Source organism: Carcharhinus amblyrhynchos, chromosome 3 (assembly GCF_965287045.1).
Source record: "Carcharhinus amblyrhynchos chromosome 3, sCarAmb.v2.hapA, whole genome shotgun sequence".
In the NCBI taxonomy this organism is placed as follows: domain Eukaryota; kingdom Metazoa; phylum Chordata; class Chondrichthyes; order Carcharhiniformes; family Carcharhinidae; genus Carcharhinus; species Carcharhinus amblyrhynchos.
The window spans coordinates 17,719,948-17,737,160 of NC_137326.1; the positions used below are offsets into that span (position 1 = coordinate 17,719,948).

Genomic DNA, 17,213 nt, shown 5'->3' on the forward strand with positions numbered 1-17,213 from the left:
CCTTGCTCCAGCATCATCTTTTTTTTGGCTTATCACCACTGTTGGCAGAGATTTTATAGAGGTACTTTGGAATGTTGTATTTATTGTTCTGTGCCAGGAATGTGCACGGTGTGTGGTAGATACCCAGGAAATGTAATCCACAATATGCCCAGTTGTTTCTTCCATCATCATGATGCGATACAAACATTTTGAGAATGTTACCTTACTGCTACTTCGCTAACGAATTGATACCTGCATAGGTTTTAAACTGGGCCCCTGTTCCAACATTCACGAGAATAATAAGACTGGAATTGCAGCTATGTGCATTATTCCAACAAGACTGAGCTCCAAGAAAAACTGAACTCAGGTCTGTTTCACTTACTTGGCATTGGGGTGGCAAGTGTCATTGCAGAGATCATTTACAATTCCTGAAAAAGAGAAATACTGAAACATAAGTCAAAATTCATTTTGCTTCTGGAAAGTGAGGGTCAAATCCCTATAAAATATGTATGTAATTTGGAATTTTATATTTGAGTTCACCAAAGCTTACATAAAGAGAATGAAAAATTAGTGCTTCTGTTTGCTTTCAGACTCCATGGATTATATAAGATCAGACCTGATAAATATAGGGCTGTTTATCGTTTTAATTTGGATAAAATGAAATCTAAGATGAGAATTTTTAAAAATAGCAAATATGGATGTTTCACAAATAAGATGAGAACAATAGCAAAAACCAGCGCAGTGAATATAATATTAACCAGTGCACTATGGAAATGGGTTAGTCATTGACTAGCGATTAAACATTGATCCATAGCGTAATAAAACATATTGGGGGAATGTCATTGCAGGACATTCCTGTATATCTAAGAGAAATCCAACCTAAAAACGCTGTGAGGTCACAGTTTGTCTGAACAAGATTAATACAAGTCCACACATATGCAGCATCCAGCACCAAATGGGTGAATGCCCAAATTAAAAACTTGCAATCTTCCACTGATTGTCAGGCATTGAAATAAGTGCATGGCAAACAACCATCTGAAGCACACAAGCTGACATTGCAGATGGGATTTTCTGGCCATGCTCGCCCCAAAGCTGGAAGATCCCGCCTGAGGTCAACGGATCTTTGCATGATCTGTGTCCCGCCCGTCCCAGTGGTGGGTGGGATAGTAAAATTCAGCCCATGATTTCTCACCGTGTCCAAAAACCAAATTAAATCAGAATTATTCCTTCTTGATAATATTGCAAAATATACTTAGGTACAATGTTTAATAAATTTACATTTTTTAGGTTTAAAGCTTATAATATCCCCCTTACCTATAGCACAATTAGTGCCTCTCCACCCTTTGAAGCACTCACAATTTCCATCACCATCAAGTCCATCATTGCACTTCCCATTTACACACTTGCATTCTAAACACATACAAATAAGTATGCTGTTAATCAGAGTGTAAAAGCATAAAAAGAAGAAAATAACATTCAGATATAGAGTGATATTGCAAGACAAGGTCCTGAACAGCTTACATCTTTGCCAATCTGTCCTGTTTCCGCTAACTGTTGGCTCTCTATCCAGCCCTCGCAGCTCCATCCCCTCCCGCTCCTCACCACTGCAGTATAAATCTCATCCTATTCTCTATTGTCTTCAGCTCTGACGAAGGGTCATCCAGACTCGAAACGTTGGCTCCATTTTCTTTCCACAGATGCTGTCAGATCTGCTGAGATTTTCCAGCATTTTCTGTTTTTGCTCCTGAACAGCTACACTGTTAAGGAGACGTTGAACAGTCATCAGAAATTCTTTCACAGGAATACAGGAAAGAACTAGGGCAACTCATCCACCAAAATTTTCTGGCCATTCCCGTTGGCGTGATCATTTGGTCCTGCCAACGGTGAACAGCTGCTGTGGGTTTCCTGGTGATGCGGGGTGCATACAATGGAGACCCTGTTGGCAACGGCAGGATTTGATGATCTTGCTGCCAGCCAATGGCATGCTGATTCCATCGTCGCAAAACACTCCGGGGGGGAGCAGAAAATCCTGCCCACAAAGCAGATTCCTAACATACCTTCTAGTGACCATTTATAGAGTGGTATCTATAAGCACCTGTTAGTAAATCACCTATTTATCCCTGAAGAGCAAATGGTATGTGGTTGAGAAAGGACTAAAAAAAGACATAAAAATGTCAATAACCAATATCATAAAGCCAGATATTTTTGTGAAGGTTGGTAACAAAGGGTGCTACAATATTATGCGCAAGGTTAGCGCAACACTAACAGTTAACATAAAACAAAAAAAAGGTGCATAATGTACAAACATTCTTCTACAATGGTAAGATAAATCCATAATATCATGGTACGTTGTCTACTCTTGTATAGGTGCAATAGTTAAACAGAAATATTCTTGCTCAAATTGTTTTCCACGCTAACCCACTGAACACTGAAACCTTGTCTAACTGTGAGAGGTAAATTAATATGGAAACATTCGAACAGTATTCCAATTTCTAGCCCAAAGCTACAAAAAATACAAATACAACAGAAATGAAATAATGTAAGGAAAAAATTGAACTTAACACTTGCATTTTTGTAAACCTTTATGCCCATGCAGGTAAGAATATATGATGCAACCTATGGATGATGATAGTCTGAAGTGGTCAGGGATCAGGAGTAGCACAGGTTACAAAACTCAGGTGCACATATTGGACACGTTGCATCAAATGATGCATCTTACAAAATCAATTATATAGCCTCCTTTCATTATTTTTTACATTTTAATCCATTCTGGCATAATGATTAGCAGTGCTGCCTCACAATGCCAGGGACCCAGGTTCGATTCCCAGCTTGGGTCACTGTCTGTGCTGAGTTCACACGTTCTCTCTGTGACTGCATGGGTTTCCTCCAGGTGCTCCAGTTTCCTCCCTGAAAGGTGTGGAGGTTAGATATATTGACCCAGGCAGGTGCCAGAGTGTGGCAACTAGGGGAATAACATCAGAGTTAATGTAAGCCTTACTTGTGACTAATAAATAAACTTAGTTTTTACGTCCATACCATTTTCACAATGGGCTCCATATCTTCCAGCTTCACAAGATTCACAGGCAGTGCCTTGAAATCCTTCCCTACACAGGCACTCTCCAGTTCCATTGATATTATCTTGACAGATGCCGAAATTGGAACACCAAGCACCTGGCTTGCCAGGGCACATCTGGCACTTGGGTCCAAAATACCCTAAACAGCATTCTAAAGTCTGAAGCAACAAAAAGAGAATGAGAAGCTGCGCTAGGAATGACAGATAAAAGTATTTCTTGAAAAAGGATACAATCAGATCATGTGTTTAAATTTTGTATTTGTGAGGGACAACTGAAAGCTTGCCCATAAATATTTATTTAATTGCATGCGTGAAGCTACCTTAATGGAACTGAAATGGAACTTAATGGGAAGCCAATGAGCATTCTGTTTATTACACTCAATTTGTTATGTTTATTTTCTAAAGCACTTGTTTTGTTTGAAAGCCAAAGAAGTGTCATCTGTCAAATGACATGTGCGAGCATAGGAAATACTTACATCATTGTCAGGTCAAGCATGTCTGATAAAATATCTATTTCCTATGGAAAAGAAAGACTCACACACACTGATTGGTTTCCAATTTTACTTCTCCTAAACATAAAGGGTGGGATTCACCCAGAAAAAATTCTGAGTGCTGAATTCGTGTAAAAACTGGAGTAAATTCTGCTGGTTTTCAAAATGAATCTCCCGCACTCTGTGCATCACAGAGTGCCCTAGCATGAATCCTGTTAAAAATCAGCAGACGGAGCCTATTCCCACTGAAGAGGCCAGCAGCATAGCGCTGAACGGGCCATCGTCGTAGCAGAGATTGCGCATGCATAGTAGCTCCATACTGTCAATCTCCCAATCATAGGGCCAGCCTGCGACCCCATATTACTTTCCCTCCGACCCCCCCAGGCCCTGACTGCTGACCTCCCGAACATGTCCAGGCCAGCCCTAACCCCCCCCCCCCCCCCGCCTCGGATCATCTCAATTTTCCCTCCACCCCCCAATCCCAACCATCTCCACACTCAGAAGTCCCATACACCCATTAGGCCCTCCCACTAGTCACGTGCCCTTGGCACTGCCCGATGCCTGACGGGCAATGCCAAAGTGCCCCCTGGGCATTGCTACTTTGCCCCTTGGGCTGCGCTAGTGGGCCAGGCTGTGGGACACCTCCCCTTATCACCAACATTCTAAGGGGCTTCTAATGCCTGCCTCCACTCCAGCGGGGTTGGGCTGACAGCTCCCATGGAAAGCTGTTATAAATCCCGCTGGACACTCCCGGCAGGGGCAGAGGCTAGCAGGCCAGGAGATTTCAGTCCCAGGCCCCTAACTAAATGTAAATTATATTAAAATCAGAATTAGCATAAGTCCGGCAGCCAGAGGGTAATGAGTGTCTGAAACAAGCTGCAAGAGGTAGTAGTAGAGACGGGTACAATTTTGTCTTAAAAAGCATTTAGACAGTTACATGGGTAAGATGGAGATAAAGGGATAGGGCCCAAATGTGCGCCATTGGGATTAGTTTAGGTGTTTAAAAAAAAGGACAGCATGGACAAGTTGGGCCAAAGGGCCTGTTTGCATGCTGTAAACCACTATGACTCTATGGCTGCATTCCAGACTAGGCTGAAAACAAAGAACAAGTTACCATGAAAATTACCAAATAGCAAGATATGGAGACATATTATGCTAATGAAGGATTGGTTTTCTATTGGATAAGAAAGGGCAAAAGGCCATGCTATGATTAGTGGATTTACATGCCAATGAAGGGTTGGAAAAAATTGGTTGTTTCTCATTTGCTGTAATTAACTATAACTGCTAAATTTTCTGTATGAATCAACAGAACGCCCAGCAATACTTTGCTTGCCTTGTGTTCTCACTTGTGCACAAGTTATTAAAGCTTAAAAATGTGAGTACTCTGGGTTTACATGTTGTCTGTACCCAAGTCAACCACAGTTCAAGTGTTGTTTGTACCCAAAGCCATTGACACTGATTCCCTCTTGCCATCACTCACTTGTTCCTGGGTTCATGGATGATCCTTGGCCTCTGTGGGTACAGTACAGGCAGCAGCCACTGCCTCCCCAATGCCGAACAATGAGGAGCTACTGGCCTCTAGTTGACTGGCAGCTCTTGGCAGCTGTGACTTCTGTCACTAGGGTCTTTGATTCTGGGGAAGGTCCAAAGCTGCCCTGTTAAGTACCTGATTGACACATAATTTGGTGGACCTTCCCGAAAAGAAGCAAGATGGGATTCTCGCTGGGCTTTTGAACCAACAGGTGAGACCCATGTTGCTTCTGTTAAGTATTGCTCAGAAAATTACTTCAGTGCCTCAAGAAGATGGAAGGAAACGTAGGAGGGAAAGAAGACTTTTGGGTGGCAGAAAATATACTTACTATGGTTACTTTTATACAGCTGGGCTTGCAGCCAGAAAGTTTCATATCTTTGCCACTCCTAAATTCTTTATAATAGCAGTTGGGTGTCCTAAATTGGCTAGAAAATTCCTATGCAAAAAAAATTGAATGTTTAACACTTCAAAATGCCATATTTTATTGATTATGAACTTTTGCAGCGAACAGTACTGTACCAAAATGATTAACACATTGCATCTTAAAAACGCCCCACAATCCTTGATCTTGTTCCAAATATAATTATGCAGCCCAAGCATTTGCCAAAAAAAATAAGTTATGCACAAAGTAAGTATAAATGTCCGAAAGAAGATGTGATATCAAGACGTGGCTGAGTGCTGCCACTCCCCAAATCTTCCCCATCATCTACATGGCGCACTAGGGCTGCTTTGGTACACTCTCCTGGAAGAATAAAACTGCACTAATACTCAAGAGAGATGGATATCATCCAAGAAAAACAGTTCACGTGATTCGCACTTCATCCACCAGCTTAGACATCCTCTTTCTATCACAGATGTGTGGTGGCTGCCTTAGTGCATTATCTACAGGACGCAGTGCAGGAACTGGCCAAGATTTCCTCTTGGTGATAAGGGATCCCAGTGGGAGTTTCACAGCCTCCAGCCCAGAAGAACAATTTGGTGCAGGGTCAGAGAGGTGGGCAGAGGCCTCTGCCCCAAAGAGAAAAGCATGAGCCTAACCCTACACCCTCTATTTGCAGTTGAGAGAGGTGAATAAAAAGAAAGGGGCAGGGATAAGACATAGTAATCTGAATTACAGAATGGAATAATGAAGTGGAATTGGAAAATAACCTCATTTAAAATAAAATTCTAATCTACTTCATACAAACCATAAAATATCAAATTTTCAGGCATCTAATAATGAGATGAACAATGTTAGCTTTACGCCATCCATTTGAATATTAGAGTTTTTAAATTTTGCTGCCATAGCATCAAGATAGATAAGTCACCGGGACCGGATGGGATGTACCCCAGGTTACTGTGGGAGGCGAGGGAAGAGATTGCAGAGCCTCTGGCGATGATCTTTGTGTCGTTGATGGAGATGGGAGAGATTCTGGAGGATTGGAAGATTGTGGATGTGGTCACTATATTCAAGAAAGGGAACAGGGATAGCTCAGGAAATTACCAATTGGTGAGTCTGACCTCAGTGGTTGGTAAGTTGATGGAGAGGATCCTGAGGGACAGGATTTATGAACATTTAGAGAAGTTTATTATTATCAAAAGTAGTCAGCAAGGCTTTGTCAAGGGCAAGTCGTGCCTTACGAGCCTGGTTGAGTTCTTTGAAAATGTGACTAAACACATTGATGAAGGAAGAGCGGTGGGTGTGGTTGATATGGACTTCAGCAAGGCGTTCGATAAGGTCCTCCATGCAAGACTTTTTGAGAAAGTGAGAGGGCATGGGATCCAAGGGGCTGTTGCGTTGTGGATCCAGAGCTGGCTTGCCTGCAGAAGGCAGAGAGTAGTTGTGGATGGGTCTTTTTCTGCATTGAGGTCGGTCACCAGTGGAGTGCCCCAGGAATCTGTTCTGGGACCCTTGCTGTTTGTAATTTTCATAAATGACCTGGATGAGGAAGTGGAGGGATGGGTTGGTAAGTTTGCCGACGACACGAAGGTTGGTGGTGTTGTGGATAGTCTGGAGGGATGTCAGAAGTTGCAGCGTGACATAGATAGGATGCAAGACTGGGCGGAGAAGTGGCAGATGGACTTCAACCCGGATAAATGTGTAGTTGTCCATTTTGGCAGGTCCAATGGGATGAAGGAGTATAATATCAAGGGTAAGACTCTTAGCAGTGTAGAGGATCAGGAGGACCTTGGGGTCCGGGTCCATAGGACTCTTAAATCAGCCTCGCAGGTGGAGGATGTGGTCAAGAAGGCGTATGGTGTACTAGCCTCGATTAATCGAGGGATTGAGTTTAGGAGTCGGGAGATAATGCTGCAACTTTATAAGACCCTTGTCAGACCCCACTTGGAGTACTGTGCGCAGTTCTGGTCACCTCATTACAAGAAGGATGTGGAAGCTATTGAAAGGGTGCAGAGGAGATTTACAAGGATGTTGCCTGGATTGGGTGGCACGCCTTATGAGGATAGGTTGAGGCAGCTAGATCTTTTCTCCTTGGAGAGACGAAAGATGAGAGGTGACCTGATAGAGGTTGATAAGATGTTGAGAGGTATAGATCGGGTGGATTCTCAGAGACTATTTCCCAGGGCTGAAATGGTCGCTACGAGAGGACACAGGTTTAAGGTGCTGGGGAGTAGGTACAGAGGAGATGTCAGGTGTAAGTTTTTCACTCAGAGGGTGGTGGGTGAGTGGAATCAACTGCCTTTGGTGGTGGCGGAGGCAAACTCGTTGGTGTCTTTTAAGAGACTTCTGGATCAGTACATGGGATTTAATGGGATTGAGGGTTATAGGCCTAGTAGGTAGGGATATGATCAGCACAACTTGTGGGCCAAAGGGCCTGTTTGTGCTATAGTTTTCTATGTTCTATTTTGCAACATGTCCTCAGACTAATATTCTAAATTTTCATATGGATCAGCGAGTCTTAAAGATGCTTAGACCTGCTATTTGCTTCCCTTATCTGCATGAGTTTTCTGCTCCTGGCTGAATCATTCAGTACCCAGAAACGAAAGATTGTTTCAAACAGATGAAATATTGGAGCCCATTCACACTTAAAGCTCCTGCCAGCAAAATCACTCACTTACAGCATTTATATGTCTTTTGCAATAAATCACTTTGGGAAAGTTGGAATTAATCGCTCTAAGTTACATTATACAAGGGACCACATTGGAAAAGCGAATAAAACTAAAGACGGCATCAAAATTTATACTTACCATCGGGGTTGTCCCTTGAGGACAGATGGGATCATGATCACAGCTGCTGCATATTCCCTTAGAAAGAAAAATATTAACTTTGATTTCTATTCTGTTCACATTGGCATGTGGTTCTACATACAATACAGATACAGCCAGTTTGTTAAGAAAAGTTACTTACAGTCAAGTTTCTCTGGATTTTAAATGAAAATAATCCAATCAAAAATATTTATACAATGAGCTATCCAATCATTCACTCGGTAATTCAAATTATGGGAAAGCAATGTAAAATAGTTGATTTATAAGGCAAGATTTTAACTATTTTAAAACGCATTCATTTGCACTTTGTTTGTACTTGAGCTCTACATAATATACACATTCTCAAGGTAAAACCTAACAGTGTTTCATGTGAAATGTGTAAAAATCAAAAAAGGAAATCCTGGTCACTCAATATTTGAACAATGAAATTGGGCAGAATTCTCCATACTGGAGGCAAAACTCATTGATGGAGGGAAAGTCAGCATGTTTCCTGCTGGGTGGTGGGGCAGGTAAACAGGCACAATCTTCTGCTTTTCAGCTCATTAATCATGCCCCTGTGAGGAGCTTGCCAAATCTCACGGTGGGGTGGGCTGGAGGTCATCAACCTCACCATTACCTTGTATGGTCAAAGGTCCTGGCATCAAATTTAAAGGCCAGGAGCTCTGCACTGTATCTACAGAGTCCTCACAGTCACAGTTCATGCTGGAGAAGCTGGCAAATGTGAACAACCACATTCTGGAACACGCGTGGGCACTTCTGGCATTGCCTTTCGCTCATCTCCCCACTGTTGGCGATACAGCCATTGTTGGGCCAATGCTCGCCTTTGCAGTGTTCCATGTTCACTAATATCTTATAAAGGCCCTTTCCTCTTTCAACTTAGGCCCTTGCTCCTCCTAGCCCTGTGCCAAATTGTGTTGGGCCTTTCTTCTCCCCACCTGGCTGAGAGCCATTATTGAGGCAGCGTTTCCTGCAACCTAAATCATCAACACCTCACAGAATGTGCGAATGAATTAAAGTAATAGATTAACTGAGCATGGCCTTTACTGTTTTCCCTCCATCTCAAAGCCAGCACACCAATGCTAAGCGCTTCACCCGACTTCCAGCTGGACATGGTATCACCACCTCATCTTTTCCGTATAAATGTAGTCCTGGATGCCCAGAGATGGGTGTTCCTCCTGTTCATACATTAATGAGACATTGCTTCTGGACGAGGGTGATGAGGGCCACATGCAAGAAGTCTCAATCCAACACTTTCTCACTTGTCTCCACTACCCTCAAATGTCTACTCTTGGCAGCATAGAAAGACTAACTGCATGATCCCTCGTCAGCCATGGTTATTCAACAGGAAGGGTGGAGGTTTGGAGTTGTTAGTTGGCTGCCGTCCACCAGCCATTTCTCTTGGAGGCATTCATCTCCCTCCTTCCCTACCTCCCTATTTCTGACTGCAGCTGATGACAAATAGCACAGAATTAACTGCAGCTTCACACCTTGCTGGGATTGCGAGGTTATGAGATTGAGTCGGGAATAAACCCACTGCAAAGTGGGCTTAACTATAGACAGGAGAACACAAGTGAGCATTTTTGACATCCCAATTGGCTCAATTATTAGTGTATACCTTTAGTCGGCCTCAGTTAAACTCCAACACTTAAAAAGATCCTCCTTACTCCTCGAGGAATCTCATGAGCCATGTGGTCAAAGACGGTTTGGAAAAATGATGCATGCCACCTTTCAAACTCGTTCCACCACCTTCTGCCTTCCCCCTGTCGCTCACCAGCATTTGCCCTATCACTATAGACCCAGTCAATATCACCATTCCTCTGTCAACCTTGAACCTTCCCCATTATCCTGGACCCTATCACAACCCACCTGCCCCTCCTGTCATCCGAGCCATGACCCACCTATGAGACCCTCTTTACCTACAGAATCTCACCCTGAACCTGCTAATCTATCCCATCCTACTCCCGTCTGACTGTGACTGCTCCTTTCCATCACCAGTACCCTGAGTGCAGTCCCCGAACCTCACCATCAACATCACCGCCCCTGCCCTCTAAGAAACTCTCTCTTTCCTTCCCCAAACCTTCCTCCCCAACACCTGTCACTTCCTTGACATTATCCCTACTACCCTGTGAGGTAGAACTATGAGGTACTACCCTGGCCACTCCCTTCCCCTATAAGCCTCACTCCCATGTCCAGCCTTCACTCTGTTTTGCGCTCTCCCTCCCCCAGGCCTTCACCTGCCTTCCTTGTCCAGGCTTGGCACAGCGTCTGAAAACAGCACTCAATGCTTAAGTGAAGTTATATGAAGTCCCCAAGAAAGTGAAAGCAACTTCCATTGACCTCAAAGTCATTGACGAGGTGAAGTTCGCCAGATGCACACTGCTTAGATAAAGCTCTTATTTTCTCACTGGCTGGGAACTTAACTCGTACAAGTGGTCTTTTAATGGACATGTGTGAAATGCTAATACATGCTAATGGATTCTTGACATCATCCATCAGGAAGCTCAACCCACTTTTAACTGCCCTTGTATTCAGGAGATCAAAATATCAAGTTTATTCTGCCATCGGGAAACAGATTTTTGCCTCCCACCTCCTCACACCCACCATGATTCCTGCTGCACTGAGTGGAAAATTTCATCCACTGTTTATAAATATATGATAGATTAGGGAATTCTGTCAATAATAACAAACAAAATCACTGGAGTTTGTTGGCTGATCCTTTATGCATATGTCAAAAATTGGCCATCTATCCCAGTCTTACTGACATTTACTTGAGAACCACAAAATCCTCAAAAGCCAACCTTCAAAGTAATGCACCATGGAGTTGTGGGTCAACACCTTCAATTCTCCATACTGTAAGTTCAACTATGCTACAAGGGGTGTAAAAAGCAACAGAAAAATATATTTTCAATAGTCATTTGATTTTTAACAAGGTCCTTTCAATTGTTGTAAGAAAGCCAGAAACCTCATAATTACATTTCTTCAGCCTAAGCAATAAAAGAAACTGAACAGGGGGCAGTGGTGAATCCCACAGCTTGCTCTAAACATCTCCCAGCCAGATAAAACTGTTACTAGAAGCCAACACACTGGTCTATCCATATATACATTAGTATTTTATACATACCTCTACTATTACAGTGTCATTGCTGTCACATCTATTTTTCTGCATTTGAAGAACTTGAGTTGTTCCCAGCAAGATCCCATTTCTTGTCTCATTGTGAAAAGCATTTAATGGAATGTCATTTACAAAAATCTGGAAACATAATGACAGTTTGTATTTTAATGATAACTGGAGAAAAACTCATCTTTTGCATCGGATAATATACTAATATAGTAAAGTGATGATATTCTTTTGTAAACAATAAGACTTTAAATAGACTTTAAAAAGACTTTAAAAATACTTTAAAAAGACTTTAATAAGACTTTAATAAGACTTTAATAAGACTTAGACTGGGAGGAGTTTATCCTTTAATAAGAGGGTAGGATAGTGCAGTTATACGTCACTGTTCAAATTCTATCATGGTAATTTATGAATTTGAATTCATTTGAGTAAAAGAAAATCTGAAATTAAAAAGCTGGAAATGGCAACCATTATGACTAATATTGTTTGCACTGAGCTTTTTTATCAGCCTGAAGTAGGGTAGTGAGATTCCATTGAAGCACAAGCCAGGACACTTGTCGCTTACATGCACCATGGTTTACACTTCATCACAATTGCACAGGATTCATGGTGTCCCTAATGGAAGGGTTGCAGCAAGGTCTGACTCCAGTGTGAAGCCTGTTCAGTTTGACCCCTTCATTGTGTGGGAGGTCTAAGCCTGGGATTTGATTTGATTTATTATTGTCATATTTATTAACATACAGTAAAAGTATTATTTATTGCGTGCTATACAGACAAAGCATACCGTTCATAGAGAAGGGAACGAGAGAGTGTAGAATGTAATGTTACAGACATAGCTAGGGTGTGGAGAAAAATCAACTTAATGCAAGGTAAGTCCATTCAAAAGTCTGATGGCAGCAGGGAAGAAGCTGTTCTTGAGTCAGTTGGTATGTGACCTCAGACTTTTGTATTTTTTTCTTGATGGAAGAAGGTGGAAGAGAGAATGTCTGGGATGTGTCAGGTCCTTAATTATGCTGGCTGCTTTGCTGAGGCAGCGGGAAGTGTAGACAGAGTCAATGGATGGGAGGCTGGTTTGCGTGACGGATTGAATTTCCAACCTGGGCTCATCAACCAAGTGCTAATTCTGGGCTGTGTTGTTGGTGTTATGCCACAAGTCCATCCACAGCAGAATGCCTGGCTTGGGCAGGGTGGTTCAGATTGACCCCTTTGAGATGAGGTCTTTGCTGGGTGGGTAGGTGATGTCTTCTACCAATGGCATTAATGGAATTTTGTACATTCTTTCTGGCATTCGCACTGTGCTGGCTGCATGACGGATTTGTGGTGACACAATGTTGCAGAGCACAGTTAGTCAAATTGCTTTTGTTGGCCGGATTACTCTGGTTCTTCATGGTCTCATTCAGCTTGACATTGACCAGTCTGCAGTGCACAGAGTTCTGCCAGACAGAAGCACAGTCCTCATTATTGAGTAGCAGAGAGCCAGAGAGGAGGTTCTTAAAGTTCTGCTGTTGGCTGCCCACTGGACTCTTGCTAGTTTGCTGATGAGATTGTTGTCACTCTTCAGTTTAGCTGAGACTTTCTAGAGGAGGGCTTGAAGGTCAGTGTGCATTCCAAAATGATACCGAGATATGTAGGTATAGAATGGTGTTTGATCCACGATGGTGCTTAGGTAGAGGTCAAGTTCTTTGTGACTTCTTGGATTGTCACGGTGGTAGACACATACGGTTTGGCAGTACTTGGTTTGAAGCACTAGTTTTGACGGTGGTCAGAGAGTTTACTAAGGTTGTCATTAAGAACACTGTTAATGTCGTTAAAATCTCTCACTTGGTGAGCGTAGCAGATGTCACCTACATAGTTGAACTTGCAGCTGCTTGTGGCTGGCAGGTCTTTTATGTACAGGTTGAACAGGGTGTACTGATACTTGAGACTGGTGACTTTGCTGCCTCTTCCATATGCTGGCTTTAGGCCCCATATGGACTCAAATAAGCCTGTTTTGAAGGAGAGAAGCAATGGTGTCAACAACCCAGGCTAGTAGGACCCTAGAAAGCTTGATTAGGAGGCTATTGTGCTAAACAGTATTGTAGGCCACAGTGAGATCACGTTAAAAGATTCCAGTTTCAAGGAGCTTTTGAAAGTCATCTTCAATGTGGGTGATGAGGACAAGTACCTGGTCTTCTGTGCTGCACACCTTTTGGAACCCAGCTTAGTCTATGGATAGTGCATCTTCTACGGTTGGTTGGATACAGTGCAAGATGATCCTCTCTAGCAGCAGGTGGTCTTTTCATGCTACCCTTGTCCTTATCCTTCTAGGTGGTGGCTTACTGCCACCTTTTCAAGGTCAATTAAGGATGGGCAATAGATGCAGTGCTATACACAGTGAATGAATTACTTTTTTTGTTTGAAAAGTCACACACCTATACGGTTGATTCATAATGGCTTTCTGAAATGACTTAGCAAGTTACTCTCTTGAATCAAACCATTACAAAGAAATTGTCAGTACTTGTAAAAGAAAGCCTAGCACTATGTTTTCTGCTATCTAGGACGGGGAGTAAATGCTGACCTTGCCAGTGATGTACATATCCCCAGGAATGAATAAAAGAAAAACTTGAAACAGCATCAGCATGTTTGCAGCTATTTGACAGATAAAAAACTCCAGAGCAACAGTAATACAGCTAACTGTTATAAAATGTTATTTTTAAATTGTCATCTGTACACACTTAAGGGAACTAATTGAGCACTTCAAATCGACCACATACAGCCTCCTGAGAAAGCAGCTGCAAGGATAAAGCTAACCTCCGTCATGTAAAAGAGCAGCTGTATTCTCCCTCGGGTTTCAACAGCTGTGAACTAAACAAAAAATGCACATGTAGGGGGCTCAAAAATGCATGTAAATGGCCTCGACAGGAAAGGATAAAGGGCTCACATGCTTTAGTATAACCTCAGACCCAATGACAACACACTTCCCGTTACAGGAGATGAAATGTCCAATGCATACAGGGTTATCCTGATATGTGTTATAGCGTTAAGAATTCAATTTGGTCAGAGCTTACTCTCATAGCAGCTGGAGAGTAATTAGGCTAAAGGAAGTAGTGAATTGTAAAGAGGATGAAATTACTTTGTTTAAAAGCTGATATGTGTACCAAGCATGAATTAACATGAACCTATTTTAGCATTAGTGGACAATTAGCACATTTTAGCCCAATTCCCAAAATTACTCCCAGAACCAAACTAAAGCATGTTAACACCAATTTCTTTGGCTTGCTAAGAGCCTATTGGTGCCAATTACAGCTCAACTCAGAAGTATTCTGCATTTCAGTATATCTTCTGGACCAGATCGGATTAATAGCACCAGCTCTAAACTTGTGTCCAGGCAGTGGAGAAAATTGACTATACTCCAAGAACAACCAAACACAAGGATTGTAAACAGCAAGTCACTAGGTTTAGCTCACACAGTCGGATGGCTGGATCACAAAGCCTTTCTTTGCTGTACATGTTGGAGGGGGAATACAATTAGGAAAAATGGGTCCGAGAAGTCCAGGGATATAGATGAGGAAAATGATTAGGATCGATTACTGCTCCAAGCACTATACCTGGCACTATGAAAAGGTCTGCTTCAGCTTCACCTAGGAGCAGTAGGAAGAGGTTCTGTCTCACTACGGAAGACATACATGAATTGTGACATCCACTGAACTAAACATGCATCAAAGAACTCCATCAATATTTTTCAGCCAGCAAAAGTAAAAACATTATTGGCTTTCAGTTTTTTTTAAGCACAGTTAATAGTGATCAGTGTGCTGAAAATCATTGCATTATCCAGGTCATAAATACCTTGCTTTGAAATGCATTAAAATGGATGACAGCAGACACCAATGTCAGAAAAAGCCAATGGAGCTTTTCACAGAATCACACAATTGTTACGGCACAGAAGAAGGCCAACTGGCCCATCATACATACACCAGTTCTCCAAATGAGCAGCATTACTTAGTGCCATTCCCTTGCCTTTTCCCCATACATTGGCACATCGTTTCTATTCAGGTAATCATCTCATGCTCTCTTGAATCCCTCAATTGAACCTGCCTCACTGCACTTCAGACAGTGAATTCCAGACCCAAACCACCCATTGTGTGAAAAAGATTTCTCTCACATCACATTTGCTTCTTTTTCAAATCACTTTAAATCTATGCCCTTTCTTTCTCAATCCCTTTATGAGTAGGAACAGTTTCTCCCAACTTATTTTGTCTAGCCCCTTCATGATTTTGAACATCTCTATCAAATCTCCTCTTCGCCTTCTTCTCTCCAAGGACAGACCCAACCTCTCCAATCTATCTTCATAAACAACGTTTCTCATTACTGGGACTATTCTTGTAAACCCCTTCTGTATTCTCTCCAAAGCCTTCACATTCCTCCTGCAGTGTGGTATGCAGAACTGGACATGATATTCCATCTGAGGTCTAACTAGTGTCTTGTGTAAGTTCAACATAATAACTTTCCTCTTGTCCTATAAGCTCCTTTTAATAAAGCCCAGAATACCATGGTTTATTAATTATTCTTTCTACCTGACTTGCCACCCTTAATGACTTATGCACATATACACCAATATCCCTCTGCTCCTGCACCCCTTTTTGGATTTTACCCCTTATTTTATATTGTTTCTCTATGTTCTCCTACCAATTGCATACCTCACGCTTCTCTGCTCTGAACCTCATCTGCCACCTATCTGCCCACTCCACCAACTTGTCCATGTCCTTTTGAAGTTCGGTAAAAAGTCTGACAACACCAGGTTTTAGTCCAACCTATTTATTTGATAATATTCTCACTAGCTTTCGAGGGGACAGCCTCTTCGTCAGGTGAATGGACTTCCCCGGAGCGGAGAAGCTACGACATCTTCTCCGGAGTCTTCAACATATCATTGATGAAGACGAACATCTCGCCAGGGCCATCCCCACACCCCCACTTCTTGCTTTCAGACAACCACACAACCTCAAACAGACCATTGTTCGCAGCAAACTACCCAGCCTTCAGGAGAACAGTGACCACAATACCACACAACCCTGCCACAGCAACCTCTGCAAGACATGCCGGATCATCGACATGGACACCATCATCACACGTGAGAATACCATCCACCAGGTACATGGTAAATACTCTTGCAACTCGGCCAACATTGTCTACCTGATACGTTGCAAGAAAGGATGTCCCGAAGCATGGTACATTGGGGAGACCATGCAGACGCTACGACAACGGATGAATGAACATCGCTCGACAGTCACCAGGCAAGACTGTTCCCTTCCTGTTGGCGAACACTTCAGTGGTCACGGGCATTCAGCCTCTGACCTTCGGGTAAGCATTCTCCAAGGCGGCCTTCACGACACACGACAGCGCAGAGTCGCTGAGCAGAGACTGATAGCCAAGTTCCGCACACATGAGGACGGTCTCAACAGGGATCTTGGGTTCATGTCGCACTATCTGTAACCCCCGTGACTTGCCTGGGTTTGCAAAACCTCACTTACTGTACTGTCTGGAGACAATACACATCTCTTTAAACTGTGATCAGTGCTCCTACCACTCACATTATCAGCCACTTCAGGTCTTGAACAGCAGGTTAGGTGTAAGGATTCGCATTTTAATCAGTAATCTCTAAACTGTCTGTGCTTTATATGCTCTGTCTGAGGCCAGAACTCTCCATTCACCTGACGAAGAGGCTGTCCCCTCGAAAGCTAGTGAGAATATTATCAAATAAATAGGTTGGACTAAAACCTGGTGTTGTCAGACTTTTTACTGTGTTTACGCCAGTCCAACGCCGGCATACCCACATCATGA

General features: G+C 42.7%; 1 protein-coding gene across 2 annotated transcripts in view; it reads right to left on the minus strand.

The window, feature by feature from the left end:
- stab1 (stabilin 1) overlaps positions 1 to 17,213 on the minus strand; it is a 217,287-nt gene that overhangs the window by 68,710 nt on the left and 131,364 nt on the right. For both annotated transcript variants that reach the window (XM_080181778.1, XM_080181779.1), the window contains 6 exons: positions 11,400 to 11,528; positions 8,261 to 8,317; positions 5,403 to 5,510; positions 3,016 to 3,211; positions 1,294 to 1,389; positions 362 to 407 (listed from right to left, as the gene is read on the minus strand). In XM_080181778.1, the coding sequence (XP_080037904.1) occupies positions 362 to 407; positions 1,294 to 1,389; positions 3,016 to 3,211; positions 5,403 to 5,510; positions 8,261 to 8,317; positions 11,400 to 11,528 (632 nt within the window). The remainder of the gene's footprint in view (positions 1 to 361; positions 408 to 1,293; positions 1,390 to 3,015; positions 3,212 to 5,402; positions 5,511 to 8,260; positions 8,318 to 11,399; positions 11,529 to 17,213) is intronic.